Source organism: Neovison vison, chromosome 4, assembly GCF_020171115.1.
Source record: "Neovison vison isolate M4711 chromosome 4, ASM_NN_V1, whole genome shotgun sequence".
NCBI classification, from domain to species: domain Eukaryota; kingdom Metazoa; phylum Chordata; class Mammalia; order Carnivora; family Mustelidae; genus Neogale; species Neogale vison.
The window spans coordinates 23,661,959-23,681,275 of NC_058094.1; the positions used below are offsets into that span (position 1 = coordinate 23,661,959).

At 38.5% G+C, this 19,317-nt stretch overlaps 1 protein-coding gene across 5 annotated transcripts in view; it reads left to right on the plus strand.

The window, feature by feature from the left end:
- TRPS1 (transcriptional repressor GATA binding 1) overlaps positions 1–19,317 on the plus strand; it is a 255,059-nt gene that overhangs the window by 61,649 nt on the left and 174,093 nt on the right. For 4 of the 5 annotated variants that reach the window (XM_044245064.1, XM_044245066.1, XM_044245067.1 and 1 more), the window contains 2 exons: positions 131–1,260; positions 17,814–18,417. In XM_044245064.1, coding sequence (XP_044100999.1) covers positions 131–1,260; positions 17,814–18,417 — 1,734 coding nt within the window. The remainder of the gene's footprint in view (positions 1–130; positions 1,261–17,813; positions 18,418–19,317) is intronic. The other variant, XM_044245068.1, reaches the window with a different exon arrangement.

The window sequence follows — 19,317 nt, forward strand, 5'->3', positions numbered from 1 at the left end:
GATTTCATAATAAGCAGAAGTACTATTGTATTTTTTGATGTGGAATACTTGGCAGTGTCCCCTCCTCCCTCCTACAGAGAGCACGAAATGAATGATACCTTTCAAGTAACATCCATCTCTTCTGTACCAGGTCACTTCGGGTGGAACATTCATTGGCATCGGACGGAAAACACCAGATTGCCAGGGAAACACCAAGTACTTCCGCTGTAAATTCTGCAATTTCACTTACATGGGCAACTCCTCAACTGAACTAGAACAGCATTTTCTTCAGACTCACCCGAACAAAATCAAAGCTTCTCTCCCCTCCTCTGAGGGTGCAAAACCTTCAGAGAAAAACTCTAACAAATCCATCCCTGCACTTCGATCCAGTGATTCTGGAGACTTGGGAAAGTGGCAGGACAAGATCACGGTCAAGACGGGAGATGACACTCCTGTTGGCTACTCAGTGCCCATCAAGCCCCTTGATTCCTCGAGACAAAATGGTACAGAGGCCACCAGTTACTACTGGTGTAAATTTTGTAGTTTCAGCTGTGAGTCATCTAGCTCACTTAAATTGCTAGAACATTATGGCAAACAGCACGGAGGAGCGCAGTCAGGCGGCCTTAATCCAGAGTTGAATGATAAGCTTTCCAGGGGCTCTGTCATTAACCAGAATGATCTAGCCAAAAGTGCAGAAGGGGAGCCGATGGCCAAGGCAGACAAGGGCTCTAGTGGGGCTAAAAAGAAGGACTTCTCCAGCAAGGGAGCAGAGGATAATATGGTAACGAGCTATAATTGTCAGTTCTGTGATTTTAGATACTCCAAAAGCCACGGCCCCGACGTCATTGTAGTGGGGCCGCTCCTCCGTCACTATCAGCAGCTCCATAACATTCATAAATGCACCATTAAACACTGTCCCTTCTGTCCCAGAGGCCTTTGCAGCCCAGAAAAGCACCTTGGAGAAATTACTTACCCGTTTGCTTGTCGAAAAAGTAATTGTTCCCACTGTGCACTCTTGCTTTTGCACTTGTCTCCGGGGGCAGCCGGAAGCTCGCGAGTCAAACACCAGTGCCACCAGTGCTCCTTCTCCACCCCCGACGTGGATGTGCTCCTTTTCCACTACGAGAGCTCCCACGAGTCCCAAGCATCGGAGGTCAAACAGGAAGCCAATCACCTGCAAGGATCGGACGGGCAGCCGGCTGTCAAGGAAAGCAAGGAACACTCGTGTACCAAATGTGATTTCATCACCCAGGTGGAAGAAGAGATTTCCCGACACTACAGGTAGGCCATCGTAGGGGGTGGGCTGGGGGGGTGCAGTGTCAAAGGAAACGATCGAAAGAAGCCAGAGGGCTGATCCCAGAATCATCAGGAATGATTGCGGTGACTTGGGGACGTTGCAGGAAAGGTAAACGTAAAAGATCATTCGTGAAACTGCAGATTATGGATTTATAGACGTGGTAATCACAGATTTTAATTTGGTCGCTTGTTTCAGACCATTTACTCTTCTGCTTCGTACCTGCTTTCTTCCATTTACTGAGTGTATTTTACAATTTGCAGCGATGACGGTAATGCTGCTGAGTTCACTCATTTACCACAATTCATGTCTTTGTCCTTGCTGAGTGACTCCATGTCCCCTCATTTCTGGTGGAGCGTCTTCCAAAGGAAAGGTGCCATCATAATGTGTTCTCTTCTCTGTTCCTTCCACCTGGGAATCAATCAGGTTGAGAACACGAGGCTCATTTTTCTTTTAACATGAGATTGGACATTCTTCTGGCTTTAAAAAATAAAATTGAGCAACATCCTCATTTTGCAAAGAAACAGTCATCTGAAGGTGAGAATTCTGTAGATAACGTGACTTCGGATTTCTGTATGCTCACTCCTCTGAGTGGGGAAAGCCCACTTCAGTTATTATAGATCCATAAACAGAGATATAGGGTACATTCATGTGTTGTTGTTTTTTTCCCACTTTCATCGTATTATTTTTGTAAATATTACTTTTCCCAGTTAATCTTTCATATTTTCTTTTTTTTTTTTTAAGATTTTATTTGTTTGATGGAGAGATACACAGCAAAAGAGGGAACATAAGCAGGGGGAGTGGGAGAGGGAGAAACAGGCCTCCTGCTGAGCAGAGAGCCCGATGCGGGGCTCGATCCTAGGACTCTGGGATCATGCCCTGAGCCGAAGGCAGATGCCTAACAACTGAGCCACCCAGGTGCCCATATTTTCTAAAGATGGGTTTAGGATATATCTCTTTATTTCATTTATACAGTCATTCCTTAACGAATTAAATCCAAGAATACACATTGTGCCGGGCATTGATGATAAAGGAGAAAACAGGACCGACCTACTCTGAGCCCACGTGGAACTTACAGTTTAGTAGGGAAGTCATTAACATATCATTATGAGTTCAAGTGTCAAAACAGATGAAGTAGAGACCACTGAAGAGAATGACCACAAAATCCAGTCTTATAGATGAGGAAATGCCTCCCTAAAGAAGGAGCATCTAACCTGAGACTTGGTTGTATGAGTGGGAATTAGTTTAGTAAAATCCTGGAAATACAGCTCGTTCAGAGGTTACTTAGTGCTTAGTAGATGCTTTTTTGTTGCTGCACCTCTAAGAATCAAAGTAAAGAGCTTTATTTACTATTTTTAAATATTTCTCCTTCTGTAGACTCAGCATCCTAGTTTAAAAATCTTCCCATCCCAAGATTTTAAAGTTTTTAAACAGACTTTAATTTTCCCATTCCAAGACTTTGAACAGTTCCTCCCATTCTTTTTAGAAGTCGTGTGTCAGTATGAGTGTGTGTGTTTTGTCAGTCCCCAGTAATGAAACAGTTCATGTCCAACAATAGGCTAATAATGTTGGATGTTAATTTGAAGGGCATCCTAATGTTCACAGTGAATCTGAATGTTCGGAAAACACTTCCTTGAGATTTACACTGTTTAATTTATAAGGTCAGCCCTAGGAAAGACACAGTCCTGCAATCAAATATGTGTTCACACTCGTAGTGAGTGTTTCTGGCTCCTCTGATGTTAGCTGCATGCTAATTTATTTCTGGGCTAGCAGACATTAGCTTCCTCCTGAGCTTTGCTAGTGTGTGTATACATTTGTTAGGTGGTAGAAAAATTAGGTGATCCATGCTATTTTTGAAAGAGGAGGCTTTCCTTAATCATGAGGAAATTAGGCACACCACGACATACCACACACACGTGCACGTGCACACACACACACACACTGATACATCTGGATACCAGATCACTTGCATGAGTGGCTTTTTTTGAGGAAGCTGAGGCTGTTGCTTGAAAATGTGTCTGGAAAAAGAGTTTCTATATGATTTGGTTAAACAAAAAATCTCCCAGGATCTAAAAGTATGAATAAAAATATTACTGAAAAATTTGAGATTTTAGTTCATAGTAATGAAAATAAGCTCTCGGGGGAAGAGACTAGTCTCGTCTTCTTCACTGCCATATCTATAGAAGTGCCAGAATGGCTATTAAATGCTCAGTGACTATATCTTTAAGTAAATGAAGTGCCTGTGATTTTTTGACTTTGCAGTCATTAAGGATAAGCCAAGCTCTCCATGGGAAGTTACAGTTTAACCTCAGACTCTTAGATGGTCTTGAAACCCTTCTGAAGATTTAGGGCTCCACACCAAATGACAATTGTCTGTGCATTCTTTTAGCATTTTTTTTAGATGAGAAAACTGAGCAGAACTTGTTCCTAGGGCACTAAAATCCTCCTGCACTTTTTAAAAAAAAGATTTTATTTGTGGGGTGACAGGGTGGCTCAGTCATTAAGTGTCTGCCTTCTACTCAGGTTGTGGTCCTGCTCGGCAGGAAGCTTGCTTCTTCCCCCCCTCTCTCCCTGCTTGTGTTCCCTCTCTTGCTGTGTCTCTCTCTGTCAAAAAACAAAGTAAAAAATAAATAAAGATTTTATTTATATATTATAGAGAGAAAATGAACAGGAGTGGGGGGAGAGGGGCAGTGGGCCAGAGAGAAGCAGACTCCCTGCTGAGCAGGGAGCCCGAGACCTGGCTCAATCCCAGGACCCCAGGATCATGACCTGAGCTGAAGGCAGAGGCTTAACCAGCTGAGCCACCTAAGAGCCCCACTTGTGAACTTATTATTTTTTTTTAAAGATTTTACTTATTTATTTGACAGAGAGAGATCACAAGTAGGCAGAGGGGCAGGCAGAGAGAGAGGAGGAAGCAGGCTCCCTGCTGAGCAGAGAGCCCAATGCGGAGCTCTATCTCAGGTCGCTGGGATCATGGCCCGAGCAGAAGGCAGAGGCTTTAACCCACTGAGCCACCCAGGTGCCCCCGTGAACTTATTTTTAAAACCTGCTGTAATTCATGTGGTCCTGGATTAAGGTACTGAATAGTTTTTCTCTGATCGGTTTATGAGTTCTTGTAGAAATATTTGCAATTTGGAGACTTACACTCTCTGAAATTCTACTGAAAGTTGAACAGCAGTGGAGGTTCTAGGTATGTGAAAGGAGATAGTCCTATGGATGCTGAAAACTTGTTCTGCTATCAAAACATTTTCCCCACATGCTACATTTTGAAGACTGTATAAAAGGACAAATTTTTCATATCACAAGAATATTTTTCTGGTTAAATTTATATTTATTTGTATTATACATGTTGGGAAACTTTCTCCATAATTCTGTTATAACTAGGGAATATTCTAAGCTTTTGAGTGCTTTATGTATAAGACTTATGGTGTAGTAAAAAGGTAGCAGAAGCTAAGATCAATGAAAAATATGTGAAATCAGGTAGCGATAAAAATACTACAGCTGAGAAGCAGGAGAGTTGATTGAGATTTATGAGTGAAAACCTTGGTGTAGAGTCCACTCAGTGGGAATTTTCAAGAAGAATCAGGTTTAATTTTTGTTGAACTGCAAACATTATTCAGTCAGTAACTAGAACTTGGTCAGTTCTCTTAATGTTTCATATTTACTTAGGTTATCACTAGCTCACATTTGACTGACTATGTTCTATTCCTGAATTTGTTTCCCACACTCTTTTCCTTTTATTATTTATTATTTAATTAAACAGTGTACCCCTTCTCTTAATTGATTACCTACCATTCTCCTCATCAAAATTTTCTGTGTTATAACTTAGATTCTGGAGTAAGTAGGAGTACTGTTTTCTCACAAAACAACTAGAATAGATAAAACATATTTTTCAAGGCCTTGCTGGACTTCCAAGAATTAGAGAAATTTCTGAAGCTTTTCTTGTCTTCCGTTCACCAAGAGTGGACTAAACCCAGACTGGGGAGAAGTCAATATTAAGCAGGGAGTGTGAGGTTGCACTGAGGCAAATACCAGTATTGATGTAAGTCAGTCAGGAGATTGTTCCGGAGTTCCTAAGAGCGAGAGACTGCTGAATCTGTTTCATGTTAAGCTGGACCTTCAAGGTGGCAAAAGTGGTGCCAAGTTTAGAGCCTCCTTCTGACTTCTTTCAGAAATAAACACATAGTTGTCTATATGAAATACTCTTAATTTTCACCTCCGTGGTATCTGTGGCAGAAGATAAATCTTAGATGAGCTCATTGTTATAGAAGTTAACTATACAGGAAAGGATTTATACCATTCTATGGGAAATCAGTAGGAAATGCAAATAATGCATTTATATACCCAGGAAGATGATAAGTTATAAGAGTATATTTTTAGTTGTAAGAAAGCTATAAAATATAATACTTTTCAGTTATAAAAAATAAGTGTTTAAAGAAATGAAAATCAGATTTACAAATTGACCAAACTCCATAAGACTATGGAGGACTAGATACGTTCAAAAAAATTTTTTTTGAACTAAAGGACTAGAAACGTTCAAAGGACGTTTGAAAGGACTAGAAACGTTCTAGAGGACTAGAAACGTTCAAAAAAAGAAAGAAATAGTATTTTTTGAATTGAAAATATAATTGTTGAAACTTAAAATGTGGGTAGGTTCAATAAAAGATTGGCAAGTGATAGAAGGTAAATGAATTAATCACAAGTTAAAGCTGAAGACATTAGCCAAAATATTTAAAAGAGGGGAAGGGGGTGGAAAGTATAAAAAATAGACAGTAGGTTATAGAAACATAACAAGCTGTTTTAACCTGCATCTAATTAGAGTCCCAGGAGAAAAGAATATAAAGAATGGAAGATAGGGAAAAATTATTTGAGGAGATAATGGCAGATTTCTAGAACTGAAAGATGAAAGACATAAGCACACAGATACAGAAAGGCATAGCTTATACTAAACAGGGATATATGCAAATAAATTCAGTCATATACATGTAGTAGTAAAAATTAAAATGCCAGAGAGGTTCTTTTAGAGCCCCTAGAGAGAAACAATATATCAACTACTTAGAAAAGACAATTAAGTTGACAGCAGACTTTATCAGCAACAATGGAAACCAGTAGAGGAAGGAATTCTGTGTAAGGTTTTGAAGGAAAAACAAAACACAAAATAATCAACTTAGAATTGCGTAAACAATTGTGTAAACAATTGCGTAAAATTGTGAAAACAATTTTCCAAGAAAAAGCAAAGATATTTTCAGACAAGCAAAGACCAGCTAACTCTGGGTAAATTTAAACAACTATAATATGCCTTATATATGCAGTTAAAAGGAGATAGACTAAGGTGTTGGGTAAAACAATCATGTAAGTTTGTAGTGGAAATGATCAGAAGTAAGGTGCTTTAAAGCCCTTGAATTGTCTGGAGTTAGTGAGTTACAGCTTTGCTCTGCATACTTGGAAACCCTTAAGGATAACCAGTGGAAGGATAGGAAATGGGTATGTAACTTCTGAAGCTATAGGAAGAGTGGAACAACAAAATAAAATTCTATTTTCTTAAGAAATAGCATGAGAGGATACATAGGAAAAATGTATAAATGGATAAATAGAATTGTAAAAATAATATGGTTTAAAAAAACAAAAGACCAGCTATCAAAAATTTTAATGAATCTGGGTGGTTTAAAATTTCTACTTAAATAAGGTATTGTTGGGCTTAATAAAATAGAAAATTCGACTCTACGCTTTTTACATAAGATGCACACTTAAAATATAAGTCTATGGAGAGTTTGTAACAAAAGAATAGACAGGGTTGCCTCAGTGGCTCAGTTGGTTGAGCATCTGCCTTCAGCTCAGGTCATGATCCCAGGGTCCTGGGTTGGAGCCCCGCATCCAGCTCCCTGCTCAGTGGGAAGCCTGTTTCTCTCTCTGCCTGCTACTCCCCCTGCTTGTGCTCTCTCTTTCTCTCTCTGTCAAAAAAAAAATAAAATCTTTAAAAAAAAAATAGATGAGTTATAGGCAATATAAACCAAAGGAATATTGAGATAACATTATTAATCTCATACAATTTAGATTTTAAGACAAAAAGCATAGGAAGAAAAGGTCAGTACATATTGATAAGAGGTTCAGTTCTCGAGGGAGAGATAACAATTCTAAATATATAAAATATAAACAAATCTATATGTAAAACAAAAATTGACAACTGCAGGGAAATTAGGACAAACCAAAATCACAGTGGTAGATTTTAAGCAACTTTCTTACTAAAGGTTGAACAGAAAAAATTTTCAAAGTATAAAAGATTAGAACAACAAATTAACAAACTTGATTTAATAAAAATATGTCGATTGTGGGGCACCTGGGTGGCTCAATGGGTTAAGGCCTCTGTCTTTGGCTTAGGTCATGATCTCCGTCCTGGGATCGAGCCCCACATCGGGCTCTGCTCAGCAGGGAGCCTGCTTCCTCCTTTTTCTCTGCCAACTTGTGATCTCTGTCTGTCAAATAAATAAATAAAATCTTAAAAAAAAATGTCGATTGTGCATCCATCAATTTAGAGAATTCACATGCTTTTCAAGCAGATATAAAACACTTAGAAAAACTGACATATTTTCAGCCAAAAAGAAACAGATTTCAGAATGAAGTATCATACAGAACATATCCTTTGACTCAGTGTAATTAAGTTGGATCTCAGTAACAAAAGGATAAGGCTAGATGAAGTTACATGAGGCAAATACAAATCAAAGAAAAAAGGAGGCCACTTCATTGCAGAAAACATAGATGTTAAAAAATTATAAATGGTAAAAATGGTCAATACACATGACTGAATAAAGTGAATTGGTGAATTCTATCAATATGAGATGCTCATATTCCCAACAGAAGCATAATCACACTCCTCAGAAGAAATTTTCTTTCATGGATACACTTGGAAACCTGTGCAGAAATGTTCACAGTAGTGGTTTTTGCAAGCAGGACAACCAAAACAAAAATGAAAATAAAAGCAGCAGGGGTGCCTGGTGGCTCATTTGGTTAAGCCTCAGACTCTTGATTTCACCTCAGTTCATGATTTCAGGGTTGTGAGACTGAGCCCTGTGTCAGACTCCATGCTGGGTATAGAGATGAGGATTCCCACTCTTGCTCTCCCTCTGCCCTCCCTCCCTACTTGCACACACATGCTCTCTCCCTCTCAAAAAACAAAACAACAACAACAACAACAACAAAACAGAAAAAGTACCAACTAATCGTATATAGCTATTGGCATTAAATAGTTTGTAGATTTTTATATAGTAGAATATTACACAGTAGTGAATTTGAATAAATGACAGTTGAATACTACATGGATGAATCTTATAAGTACAATTTTGGCTGAATAAAAAGAAATTAAAGATGATTTGTAGCTGCATACCATTTTATGTGACTTCTTAAACTAGCAAATATATATATATATATATATTTGGTTTTGCTAGTATATATATATATATTCATTATATGTGTATGTTTGTGTATTCACATATATACCATGTATATTCATATCCATTTATGTACATATATGGAACTATACCATTAATATAATTTTCTCTATATCATCTCTGTCTCTCTCTCTTTATATATATACACACATACATGGATCTCTCTGCATTTCTCTCTCTCTCTCTCTCTCTATATATATATACACACACACAAAGACACAGATATATATCATCATGTCCATGTTTATATTCCAGTTTTTATTTTTTGTAAACCTAAATATGAATGTGTATATATATATATTTAAACATATACACATATACGTAGACTGTGTTATGACTAACATTGTATGATAACATTTTAAAATGAAAACAGAACATCAATTTTCATCAGTCCAATAAATACTTGAATAAGTGCTCAGTCCCCCTTATGAGTAAATAACTACTTAAAAATCATTAATGTTATCATTGTCTACCTGCTTGTTATCTAGAATGTGAAGAAAATGGACATATTTTTGGTAGTGTATGTGATAACAAGCATCTGTCCTATTGGAGATTTATGAATGCATTTAAAATTGTTTAAACAGTGTTCGAATCTTTTAAACATGAAATATGTAACTCTGGTTGAAGGAAATAACTTTGGATACTATGGCTGGTCAAATTAAGGTAGCTACTGTTCAGTCTCTGCCTTAGTAGAGCACAGAAAGGAGCATGGACTGTGTGCTCTGCTAATTCTAAAGAACAGATTTTATGATAAGTACCTAATTATCAACACTTCTGAAAAAGCCAAGTACATAGTGCATTAGCACAGAGTTTCTCAAAATGCGAGTGCCACGACAGTTAAATTTATATTTGTGTACGTTAGATGACATGTTCTTTTAAATAATACCTAGTAAATCAGTGGCCCGTAATTCCTTGAAATGGACCTAATAGTTCAAGTTGAGAATTCCTGTTGTGAGACACATTACCCAGGGTATTACTCCTTCAAGAAAATAACCCACAGTGGCACTACCTTTATTTGTATATATTATTAGCATTTCAGAGTTGATGGTCCTGAGGACTTTGTACAAGAACCATGATCAATTCCTGGGATAAAATAAAGTTTAGCCATGATTTCTATTTCATATCAATTTATAGAAATCATGTCCCAAATGTTACTCGCTTTCTATTTTATGGGGAGGTTGGTCTCCCTTTAACACTTGGTCAGGGATATCTTCTTTTTGGAAGTGAATCAGTGAATCATAAATTGAGATTTTTCAGATATGACATTAGTTGTATTTTCTTCTGTTTTGTTAATTTTCACTTGAAAATGAAATGACCCTACACTCCCCTTAAGAAATCTAGTTACTCTAAAGGAGTAAACACCAATCAGATGATTTCAGCTTTTTTTTTTTTTTTAAGATTTTATTTATTTGAAAGACAGAGATCACAAGTAGGCAGAGAGGCAGGCAGAGAGAGAGGGGAGGAAGCAGGCTCCTTGTGGAGCAGAGAGCTGGATACCGGGACTCTGGGATCATGACCTGAGCCTAAGGCAGAGGCTTTAACCCACTGAGCCACCCAGGGGCCCCATGATTTCAGCTTTAAAAATACAAGATGAGTGGATTGCATGGAATCTTCCTCAAAGGTCAGTTTATCTTACATTTTGCAGGCTGCTCCTCTGCACTTAACTAAGGCTGAATATTATTGCAGTTCCAGCTTCTAAAATTGATCGATCTGGTTATTCACCTGTAATTCCTTTTTTGTCTTTGTCCATCAGATCCTCTCTTCGCCTGCTCTTAATCCCTCATTCTGCAGTGTTCGTAATCTCGAGTGTGGCGTATGAGAGGCCTTGATACCAGCAAAATTACAAAATGACTAACTTTATTAGATACCAGATCTGTTGATCTATATTTAAATTAAACCGCCGTCATTTACTGTTTTTGTGTGGTAGTTTGTCTTTAGGTGTTCAAGTCTATAATTACCCCAAAACCCTTCGAAGTCTAATTGGTTAGTATTTATGATCTACTCATTTACTTCCATGCTCTGTTTAGTCACTGAAGAAGAACCAGATTCCAGCGGTTAAGAAGTACAGCTGTTTGGTAGAGAATGGCTTTTCTTTTTCTTTTTCTTTCTTTCTTTTTTTTTTTTTTTTAAGATTTTTATTTATTTATTTGACAGAGATCACAAGTAGGCAGAGAGGCAGGCAGAGAGAGAGGGGAGGAAGCAGGCTCTCCGCGGAGCAGAGAGAGCCTGATGTGGGGCTCAATCCCAGGATCGTGAGATCATGACCAGAGCAGAAGACAGAGGCTTTAACCCACTGAACCACCCAGGCGCCCCGAGGATGGCTTTTTAAATGCTGGCAGAAATCTCTGGGAGTTTACATTTAGAGGAGAAAAAGCATCACTCAGATCTGACTTCACATATACTATGGGCTGGTTTATTATGAAAATAGAAATATATAAGTTTTATCAGAGTAAGTGTAATGATACAGTAGTATCTTTGAGCTGATCTTTTTCTAGGATCTAGAAAACCACAGCCTTTTATGAATTTTGAAAATAGTGTGTAATCTCTGCTAATGAAGGAAACACTACTTCTCAGGCCACTGTCCATTGAAATATGGATGAAACTGAAATAAATGAATTTTTATAGCACATGAAAATTCTGTTAAGTAGGATAAGAAATAAAACCTCTTTTTTCACAGAAATTTTAAGTCACTTGAATTAAGTACAATTTGGTCTTCTGTTAGCTTGTAGTTTTCTCTGAAGGCAAGGGAAGATTGAGCTTTTCTATCAAATTTCTCTGATTATGTCTTTGTTGTCTAAAATATTACACGAGACATGCTGATTTTGTGTGAATATATCCTAAATATTGCATGGAACATGCTTACACTAAAATATTTGGTTTTTTTACACTGACCCTCAAATCGTCATTCTGTGTTTTAATCTGGCAATCCTGTGCTCGGGAGACATACGAAATGACATCTTTTTCCCCTAGGTAGCACGAGGAGAGTGTTTGCTCTGCGTTTGGCAGGAGCATATAGAATTTAAATTAATGCAGAGCACGTATGTATTTATATTAAGAAGAAGTTTGGTTAAATGTAGCCGGAAGTTCTAGGAGTTTTTAAATAATAAAGAGTTTTTTCAGAAAAGCCACTCAAAATATACCGTCTATGAAATATCTGTATATATTTCTCCTAAATATTTCTTTGCTGCTTTCTGATTCTGCACATTAAATCCAGCACCCTGAACAGAGCTGTGGTGGTTTATCCCTTTGGTTATTAAGTATGTATTTACTATCGGTGTTCTGGGTGGGGGTGGGTTCAGGGATGTGTGAACATTGATCTTGATCTTAAGGCAATTACCGGAAACTAGGACATACACAAGATTGTAATAAAAGGCAATGTGGAAGAAGTCCTCAGAAGAAAACAGATTTGGAATAGCTCAGAGCGTTCTAGGCCTAGTCTTGGGTTGCATCATTTGGGAAGTTTGTATGGTTGAGCATGTAGATCTTGGGAAATGCAAGGAAGATTCCCTTGAACAACTTGGAGGTTTTCCAATTAATGCTGATAAAATGAAAATCATTTTATAGGTCAGAGGCGAGTCCAAACTAATCTATTTTCACAGTGACTAAACTTGTATTCTTCTGTAATGTTTCTTATACTAGGGATTAAAATCACATATTCAGTAATTATTGAGAGAATGACACACCTAAGAGAATGTATGCACACCTTTCAGGAACTCCTGAATCAGCTAGTAAGGTGTCAGCTCCCAACAGCACCCATGAAAGAGGACCCGTGGACAAGTGCTGACGACTGTGTCATGTCCTTGCATTCTATGTGAATTGACTTGTCTAGGGTTCAGATTCTTATCCCATGGAGCAGCGATGGGAATACGTACTTTGTGTGATTGTTGAGGAATAAGGTATATAAATGGCCTAGCCGTAAAAATAGTGAAAGGTGATTCCCAAACAATGAAATTAAAAAAAAAAAAAAAAAAAAGATGAATTCTTGTTTGGGGATTATGCTTGACAATGTTATAGTTGTAGTTTTAGCTTCCAAAGCTGTTAGTGTTGACTCTCAGAGGTATGTAATATTGTGTGTGCTTTACGAGGGAAGATGATGTTGCTCATCATAAAAAATTCATTTAAAAATTTTCTGTCAAGTGCTATGAGTTTGTTCCATACTAATTAATACCCATCTTGAAGTTCTTTCTGACCATGACTTCATGATTCTTGCTATTTACGGTGTGGTCTGGGGACCACCAGCTTCAGAATCATCTGGGATCTTATAAGAAATACCGAATATTGGGTACCATCCAGACTTTCAGAATAGGAATCTGGATTTCAGCAAGATTTCCTGGTGATTCCCTATGCATGTTAGAATTGGAGAAACACTGCTCTAGATTTTTTTAGTGTACGTTATTAAAGAGTTTATATGGCTCTCAGCTTTTGAAAGTGGAGTAATGTCTTTTTAACATATTTTCTACCATTTATTTAAGACTGATACTACAGGGAGAAAAGAATCCCTTCCGGTCTCTAGAGTCCTATGTAGCAAATTGCCTTTTCTGCTTCACCTACTTGTGTTCAATGGCCTGAAAGATTGAGCAGTTTAGCAGTTTACTGCGTAATTGTCAAGCTTTACTCTCTTTTCATTAACAGTTGTTACACCCAGAAACTTGCGATTCTGAGTAACAAAGCTGGCAAGGGCATTACCTGTGTTGCATTAAAGTCAGGAGGGGGTGGGGGATGCCTTGTGAGTGTGTTCCTTACATTGTTTAGAACCACAATGTATCTAATAATGGAGTTCATAGATTCTGGCCCCTGCATGGGTGTCACCTGGGGAATCTTGTTAAAAATTCAGATTCTCAGGTTCTTCCCCAGAGATCCTGATGGAGTTGGGCAACAGGAAGCACCTTGGACTCTGTATAGCTACGAAACTCAGCGTGTTTTTCAGACCATTACTGTAGTCAGTGTCTTCTGCTGCCAGATGATCAGTTTCCCGTCCTCCCGTGTTTTCATTTTCCATATTGTCAGTCGTTTCACTGTTTTCTGTATAAAGTTAAAAATTTTGGCTGTGAAGAATCAAAAAACAGAACGTTGATCTGGAATGTAGAAGCTCTTGTGTTCCTGACTCGATGTAGATTCAAGGGACAAGTCACCATTTCTCCATTTTACTTATCTGTAAAATGGGCTTTCTACTTCAGTGAAAGGTGAGATCAGTTATGTGTGAATGCTTTGAACTCTTCAAAAGAAAAAGTGTGTGAGTTGAGCTTATTATTACAACTTTATTTTAATATCCTTCCTGTTAAGATGTGTTTTTCTTTTCACTGTAAAACCTGGTTCTCACCGAGAACTTAGCTCTGCAGTTTTGGAGGGAGAGTGTTGTTGGTTGTTTTTTAGGTTTTTTTTTGCTTTATGTTCATCCCTACTGATCTCTGATGGTTCTTCAGCACCTGTCTCAAGGACGGTTTTGCCTGGAACAGTCAGATCAGGAGCTCCTCTGTGGGGCAGATCAGAACAGCACTTGCTGAGACCTATCTGTCCATTGGGACAGGAACTTGGAATCAGAGAATGCCTAGAAGCCCCTGATACCTTGCCTGAGTGTGATACTTTGTGAGGAATTCAGTGCATGGGCAGGGACCCAAGGCCTTTGTATTTTTAAGAGGACATACCAGTCAAGTCACTGGTAAGGGTTGCATGTGTTGTCTTTATTTGGTGGAGGGATAGGATGACTCAGGGACATTTCTCGATTGCGGAATAAGTCGATACTGAAGGCACGTAATCTGAATTACTGAGATGTATTACTAGATATATCATGATTCTAAACTACCTTAATGAATACACTCAAGGCATCTCCACTTCCCAGGACTTTAATAAAATACAGGTAATGCCTTTTTCTATTTTTTTGTGATTCAGAATCTTAAGATTCTGGGTCCATTAATGACAAGAGTAAAGCTAGACAATTAAGCAAACTACTAAATTTCTCATTCCTTCAGGCTATTGAATGCCACTAGGTGAAGCAGAAAAGTCATAGAATATATTCTACCTGTCATTTGGTCTTAAACCAAAGGGTCTTCCAGGAAATCAACTTGGTTTTAAGAACAGTGTTTGTCATGGTTAAGATACATAGGGGAATGGAAAAGGATGATACCAAAGTGCTGCTAGTTTGTAAGTTTAAACTCCTTTGCACAAAGAACATAGAATGCAGATTCGCAAAGGAGAGAGGGGCTTTATTTAATTTGAGGATTTATACTGGTGGACCCTTACTTATTTACTTACCTACTATAGGTGTTATTTACTTAACGTTCATAAGAACCTATCAAGAGGCACTGTTGTTTTCATTTTGCAGATGAAGACATTGGGGCAAGTTTAGTAAATTATTTGAAGTCACACATACAGTAGAATACAGAGCCAAGACTGAAATTCAGGCGTTCCCAGAGTCTACACTCTTCAGTGCTCCCATTAGAATTGAGATTCTGCTGTTTTAAAATATTCTGTTGCAACGTACCCTAGGAAATTGTATTTCTTCTTTTGGGCATTGGTACTCTCTCCTTCCTGTTGCTGTAGAATGGTCTTTATTTCTTGATACGTTCACTGCAATTCTGTAGAAGTTTTAGACTTTGGAATTTTTTATACTCTTTGTACTTTTGGTTTTGTATAAAAGACCAGTTTGGGTAGAAGGAGCAATGGCAATTGATAGTCTTACTTTATTAGAAGGGATTCCCCTCAGAGGTTCCAAACAGAGACCCCACCGTGTCAAGGAAACCATAAATTTAGTGCCATAGTGGGCAGTGAACTCATTAGAACTGTCTAGGGGTGAAGGTTGATCAGAGCTGGGAAATGTGCTTCCTGAAGCTTGTTTGTTTAATTTGCATGCCTCAATAGATTATGTGTCATATCTTCAGGGGGGTATTTCCTGGGTATGTTCTGATCTTTATCCATCCTGATAAATCCATTTTTCTCTGTGATAATTAAACGTAGACATAGCAATTTTTTGTGAGGTTAGGAGTTTATCTCTCATTGGAGATATTCAAACATAGTTTTGCTGGGATGGATATTTATTTGAAGTTCCTATAGGTTCTAGGTCCTAGGTTTTGAGTCTTGTCTTTTGAACTTTGTGATCTGAATCCTGTTTGGGGATTTCTGGCCTTGAACCTGGGGCAAGATTCTTACTTTTGGACATAGACTTCTTCTTAAGGGTTAGGCTCCTTTCACTTGAGGAAATTAATTTTAATATTATATTTTTATGGTCGACTCATCATTAAATTATTTACCTTCGTTGTATTTCCTTTTGCTTAATCTTTAATACTTAAACAGTGAAGAAAAATAGGAGACAAGATAGAAAACAATCTTCTGTAAAAAGTGAAAGTTAAATATCCATATTTATTCAACCAAATGTAAGCTGTTAATGATAAGATAATTTGTACTGCATTAAGTACTCTCGACAAATACTGAGATTTTGTTACATATCATAATACCCTTGACTTTTGCTTCCTTAAAATACGAACATTCTTTTGGATTTTCAGCCATCAGGTCTCATATAGGAATGAAGTTACTGAGTACAGAAACTGTTAAGGTCCCAGGTGACTAAAACATATATTTAAGATGCTCCTTCTGTGCCTGTAACTTTGCAATTGCTTCCTTTAACCTCTGAAGATATCTGTCTGCCTCTTATCATGGTCTACAAAGCTCTAGATCACCCTTCTAGCTTGTTGATTGACATGTTTCCTCTTACTTATTCCTCTAAAGCAGCAGTGACTTCTGTTCAGTATTTCAGACTTGCTAGAATGTGCCTTCTCCCCCTTCCTCCTCCTCCAACAAGAATAGCTCCTTTTCATCCATTGGTTTTTCTTTCCCTCAGAAAGGCCTTCCTGGCTGCCCTACACACCCCATAAGCCCCATTACCATCCTATCCATAAAAGTTCTTGGCAATACCACTCTTTATATTTATTTATAATCTAGTGGGAGGGTTGCCCTTCCTGACTAGACTCTAAACACCAGGTGGACAAAGACTGGGTGTCTTCTGCATCCACCAGTGTGAACCCAGGGTCTGGCAAAGGAATTGGTGATGACCGTCTACACTTATATGTATGTGCACATACGTGGGGGTAGCTTTAAGTAATAGTTCTCAAAACCTGTCTTGTTATTTTAAGTTGGCAATGCATTGCATCAGTGGAGTAGCAAGTGTTCCACGTGGAGTTTATTTAGAGAGCCATACAAAGTTTTTATAAGTATGCCTTATTCCAAGTCACTTGTGTACCTTCCCAGTGTGTCTTTTAGGATACAGTGCTTCTGTTCTTTGTTAATCAAATATTTGTCTTAATATGACCGTGTTCCGTCTTTAATAGCAGAGGATGCTATGAAATCCAACAATAAGTTCTTTCTGTTTTATGCCTTTTGAAAAGAATACACATGCACTCACATGTTCTTTATGAATGAATATATCCACACAACCCCAATCATGCTGCACACCCAGCAGACACCTCAATTTGTTGAATGTCCCTAAAGCCTCCTGGCTTTAAAATCTTGAGCTTCCAGTACATCTTATTTACGAGATTATGTAGATCCGTCAGCTGTATTTTGTTACCTAAACTGATTTAAGTTGTAAGATAGAAAAGAACACTGTAATCAAGTGGAATTTAATATGTGTAAATGTTATAGAAGTAACACTGGAGATGCATTTACATTTATAATGAAACAATAGCGATTTAGTTAAAAAAAAAAAAAACAGGAAGTGAAAAGTCCACTGATGAAATTTGTGAAAATATATGTGTCTCTTAAGTAATATAGAATTGGCGAACAGAGCAAGTCTTTCAGTAATAAAACATACCAACCAAGTTTCAATGCAAATTGCTGGCGTGTGGACACATGAGGGTGTATATGTGTGTCTACCCATTATGGTTAATCCATCAAAAGGGATTGTCACATTCTTTATATGGAACCAAAAATGCCAGTTAATTCCATTCCAACTTCTGGGTCTTGGGAATGGTGTATTTTGTCCTACCTATTACATTACGTGTGGTAAAAGTCAGGTCCTTAAAGACTGTTTTTTTGTTTTGTTTTGTTTTGTTTTTTTAAGCCCTTCCAAAGGCTAGATTTCTAATGACTCTTTCCTTCTCCAGGAGAGCCCACAGCTGCTACAAATGCCGTCAGTGCAGCTTTACGGCTGCTGATACTCAGTCACTACTGGAGCACTTCAACACTGTTCACTGCCACGAACAGGACATCACTACAGCCAATGGCGAAGAGGACGGCCATGCTGTGTCCACCATCAAGGAGGAGCCCAAAATCGACCTCAAGGTCTATAGTCTGCTCAATCCAGACTCTAAAATGGGAGAGCCAGTTTCTGAGAGTGTGGTGAAGAGGGAGAAAGTGGAAGATAAGGATGGGCTGAAGGATAAAGTTTGGACCGAGAGTTCAAGCGATGACCTTCGAAACATGACTTGGAGAGGGGCAGATATCCTGCGAGGCAGCCCATCCTACACTCAGGCAAGCCTGGGGCTTCTGACGCCCGTGTCCGGCCCCCAAGAGCAGACCAAGACTCTGCGGGATAGCCCCAATGTTGAAGCTGCCCATCTGGCACGACCTATTTATGGCTTGGCTGTGGAGACCAAGGGATTCCTGCAGGGGGTGCCAGCTGGTGGAGAGAAGTCCGGGACCCTCACCCAGCAGTATCCTGCGTCGGGAGAAAACAAGTCCAAGGACGAATCTCAGTCCCTGTTACGGGTAGGAAGGTTTAATTTTTAAATAATTCACTTATGTTGAAGGGGAAATGGGAGGACACATATTTTCTACATTTAGTATCATTTAGTCTTACACCTGAAACTAAATGGTCTCAGTCTGAGGTCTTATAAGGCCGAAGTGGTGGAGAGTAGCGTGTGTGTGTGTGTGTGTGTGTGTGTGTGTACACTCTACACGTCTGTGCTATGGTGGTGGGCAGTCAATTTTTTGCCACCGCTCTTAGCTCAGATTGGATGTTGGTTAATCATTCCTGGTGATTATGCAAAACACCGAGGCCGCATTTGGAGAAGGGAGGTTCAGAATCCCAGAAGATTGCACATCTGTTCCATTAAAATAGGTAAATGACTTTTAAATTTGAAGGTGGTGTCACACTGCATCTGGTTAACAGGAAAATTAGCAGAGATTTAAATCATTAGGAATGCAAAGCCTATGGTGAGAGGTTACTACGGAAATGTAGTTTTTTACAAACTGATGATATAATTATGTACAAATGACAAGGCTTGTTGGTGATTAGTTACCAAAAAGAGGGGAAGAGATCAGGTAGACCCAAGTGTGAGTGGCCTGAAGAGCATCCGAAGCAGAGAAAGACCCATGCGTTTTATATGATCAGGCTTTCGTAGGGAGAAAGACATAGTTCCATGTGAGAAAATAAAACCTCTGACAAGGATGAGATCCTTGCTCTCTCTCTATGTAGCAGTGTCAAGAAAACAGTCAGATTTTGAAAATTCACCAACTCTCAGTTAAGTGATGCTTGCTTTTTGCCTAAGGCACCACCACTTCGACATTTCACCTGGACTCCGAGAAAGTTTTGAGCTTTCTGCATGATTTCGATGTTTTGTTGGTGCCTAGAAGGTAGGATCAGAAAGCAGCTAACCTTGACCAAAG